The 3,501-nt window shown below is 40.6% G+C and overlaps 1 protein-coding gene across 1 annotated transcript; it reads left to right on the top strand.

The window, feature by feature from the left end:
- Positions 1-539: 539 nt before the first annotated feature.
- On the top strand, positions 540-1,595 carry LOC131874149 (uncharacterized). The gene has a single exon (XM_059217393.1). The coding sequence runs from the start codon at positions 540-542 to the stop codon at positions 1,593-1,595; it is 1,056 nt and encodes a 351-aa protein (XP_059073376.1).
- Positions 1,596-3,501: the final 1,906 nt, after the last annotated feature.

Below are 3,501 nucleotides of genomic sequence, written 5' to 3'. Positions count from 1 at the left end.
TGATAATTCCCGCCCTCAGAAATCCCAGAGCTTGGTCTCTGAAGACCCCTATGTCTCCGCCTATCCAGCTACTCCCTTGAAACAGAATGTCTTCAACCTCTCCTCGGAATCTCCAATTCCTTCCATGGATTCCCCTCATATGCAAGCTCCCTGCCTTGACTTGAATCTTGATTCCAATACTCAGCGTCTTCTTCAAAGCTTGGATGAAGAAGATGATCCTGAGCAAGTTATGGAGACTCCTCTTGCTGCCCTGTATTCTAAAATCAAAGAAAGGAGGAAGTTGGGTCTTAAACAACTGTTTGAAGGGAAAGCTTTGCCTGAGTTCGGTATCCTGTCACCAAAAAGAGGAAAGAAGTCCATTAATGAGCAACTCGCCAGGGATGGAGAACAAGTAGGCCAAGCTAAAATCACTGATCTTTGGAAAGTAGGGAAGGGTTCCCCCCTTCCTGAACAAAAATGATAATATTATCATATGGAATGTTAGGGGCCTCAACGCCCCTAACAAGCAGCGCCTAGTCAAAAGAAGCACAGAAGTCATAATGATTCAGGAAACAAAACTAGATTGTCCACAAGCAGAATCTTTCGGTTTAGGATTTGGGCACCAATACTCCGCCAGCAAGCAAGTAGCAATATCAACAGATGGTGCGTCTGGGGATCTGCTAATAATGTGGAAACCTACCAATACTCACATTGAGGGAGTTGCTTCCAATAGAAACCGGCTGCTTGTGAAGGTCCTGCTCCACCAATCAAATGTTTCCTTCCTACTACTTAATGTTTATGGGCCTCCATCCCCTATTTTCAGGCACGCTCTATGGCTGGACCTGGAAAGTGTGATCTCTCAATTCCAAGATCAAAATCTTCTCATTGGAGGGGACTTCAATGCCATTAGAAGCTTTAAGGATAAAAGAGGAGGTATCACTAGACTCAGTAGATCTCAACAGGACTTTAATGATTGGATAGACAGAAATGGTCTTTTTGAGATAGAATTAGGTGAAAGTGCCTTTACAGGGAACAATCATAGGCAAGGTTTTAGCAATATAGCAAAGAAAATTGACAGATTTTTTTGGTTGGGTGATTTTTCCTCCTTTCCCTTCACTTTGGAGTGTTATGTCCTCCCATATTCTGGTTCGGATCAGTATCTGCTCCTCCTTTCCTCTCATGGTGAATCCACTTTTTCTAAACTGCCCTTTAGATTTGAAAACATGTGGATGAAGGATGCTAATTTTCTAACTTTGATTAGTCATTGGTGGAAAGAAGTTATCTTTGAGGGATCTAAGCTTTTTTGTTTTGTGTCCAAGTTAAAATATGTCAAAAAACAGTTGTTAAACTGGAACACTTCACATTTTAAGAATATCTTTACTGTAAAAAAGAATCTAGAAGCCCAGCTTGAAGATTTGAATGAAAAGGTCATTCAGGAAGGAATGACACAAAATCTATTTCTAGAGGAAAAGCATTTGTTGGCCGAGTATGAGGATATTTTATCCAAAGAGGAAATTTTTTGGAAGCAAAAATCAAGAGAAGGCAAGGCTGGCTTCAAGATGGGGATAGGTATACCAAATATTTCCATAATGTCACGAGGATCCGAAGAAATATAAATAAAATTTCTAGACTGGAAATCCAAGGTAACAGTTTTGTTGTTGATCCAGTGGCTATCAAAAATGAAATTGTCTGCTTTTTCTCCTCATTGCTCAACAATGAAGTAGGCTCTGATCTAAATGAGCAAAGGAAGTTGCTATCTTTGATTCCAAAAGTGATCACAGAAGACCAAAATAGAATGCTAAATGCTTGTCTCACAGTGGAGGAAGTGCTGGTTGCACTCAACCAACTTCCCTCTGACAAAGCCCCGAGTCCATATTTCCAACTGGTTTTTTTAAGAAGTGTTGGGAGTTCCTAGGGAATGATCTAGTGGAGGCACTGGACAATGCTTAAAGATCAGGAAACCTTATAAAGGAAATTAATAATACTTTTATAGCCCTTATTCCCAAGAAGGATAAAGCAACTCATTTAGAGGATTTTAGACCGATTTCTCTATGCAATACTATCTATAAAATCCTTTCCAAGGTAATGACGAATAGGCTGAAACCTCTGATGGATAGCATCATTTCAGATGAGCAGACGGGTTTTGTCACAGGGCGTTCGATCCTAGATGGGGTTATTGTGGCTCAAGAGGCAATCTATACCCTTCAAAACACGAAAAGGCTAGGAATGATAGTGAAATTAGACATTTCTAAAGCATATGATAACGTGGAGTGACGCTTTTTATGCAAAATTATGCAGACCTTTGATTTCAGTAAGCAATGGATTAATTGGGTCTTTGAATGCATTTCCACGCCGAGATTCTCTATTTTGCTTAATGGTAAACTGGAGGGTTTCTTCTCTTCCTCCAAAGGTATTCGTCAAGGTGATCTAATTTCCCCCTTTCTTTTAATTATAATGGCATAAGCTTTGGGCAAAGCTATAAAATTCAAGCACTCCTCTAAGGAATTGGAAGGAATCAAGATTACTACTGATTTTGTTGCCACACATCAGCAGTTTGTTGACGACAACCTTCTGCTCGAATCTGCAAACCCCATGGAAGCATCCCATTTTCAGGAGCTCTTGGACTCCTATGGTAAGGCTTCAGGTCAAGTGATTAATAAGGATAAATAAGAAATCTTCTTCTTTTCCACTTCAATATCAATGCAGAATAGAATCCTAAGAATCTTCAACTGCAAAAAGGGTGCCTTACCTTGCACCTACTTGGGAATTCCTATAGATAGGGGCTTGAGGAATTCCTAGAGGATCTCGAATCTGGAATTTTATCCTCAAGTGCATGAACCTCATAGCAGATTTTGTTTCTTGGGATGTTCGTGATGGTTCAACATGTCTCTTTTGGGAAGACTCTTGGGGCGGGCATCCGAGTATTGATAGTCTTATCTCTATTCCAACAACTAGGCAATGGCTTAGACATCATTGGGGGATTCACATCAAGGATTATGTTGTCTTCTCAAACGAGTCTTCTTTCCTTGGATGGAATTGGAAGAAATTGGAGGGCCTCCCGCTCCCCTCCAGGGAATTAAACCAACTTCTTGGGATAATTAAGGAAAGGCAATTGGTTTTCAAAGATGGGGCAGATGCCCTAATTTGGACCCCAGCTAAATCAGGCCAATACAGTGTTAAGGAAGAGTAAAATGTTCTCGCTAATCAAGGGGTTTCAGAGGACACAGGAATTCCCCAAAAGCTTTTTTGGAATAGTAAAATCATTCGAAGGCAGGCATCTTTGCTTGGTTGGCAACTAAGAAGAAAATTCTCACAGCGGAGAGATTCAGGAAGATGGGATTTGAGGGTCCATCCAAATGTATCCTTTGCAAAGCACGAGGAAACAGTTGACCATCTCCTTCTAAATTGCCCATTTTCTGCAAAATGTTGGAGATGGTTATGCGCCAAACTCGGCTGGATAATAGCACTCCCAAATGATATTGTATCGCTTTTCCAAAGTTGGCCAATTAGACTAAAAGATGG

Source organism: Cryptomeria japonica, chromosome 3 (genome assembly GCF_030272615.1).
Source record: "Cryptomeria japonica chromosome 3, Sugi_1.0, whole genome shotgun sequence".
Classification (NCBI taxonomy): Eukaryota; Viridiplantae; Streptophyta; class Pinopsida; order Cupressales; family Cupressaceae; genus Cryptomeria; species Cryptomeria japonica.
Note: the sequence above shows the minus strand (reverse complement) of the source record. Positions and strands in the feature narration are given on the sequence as shown.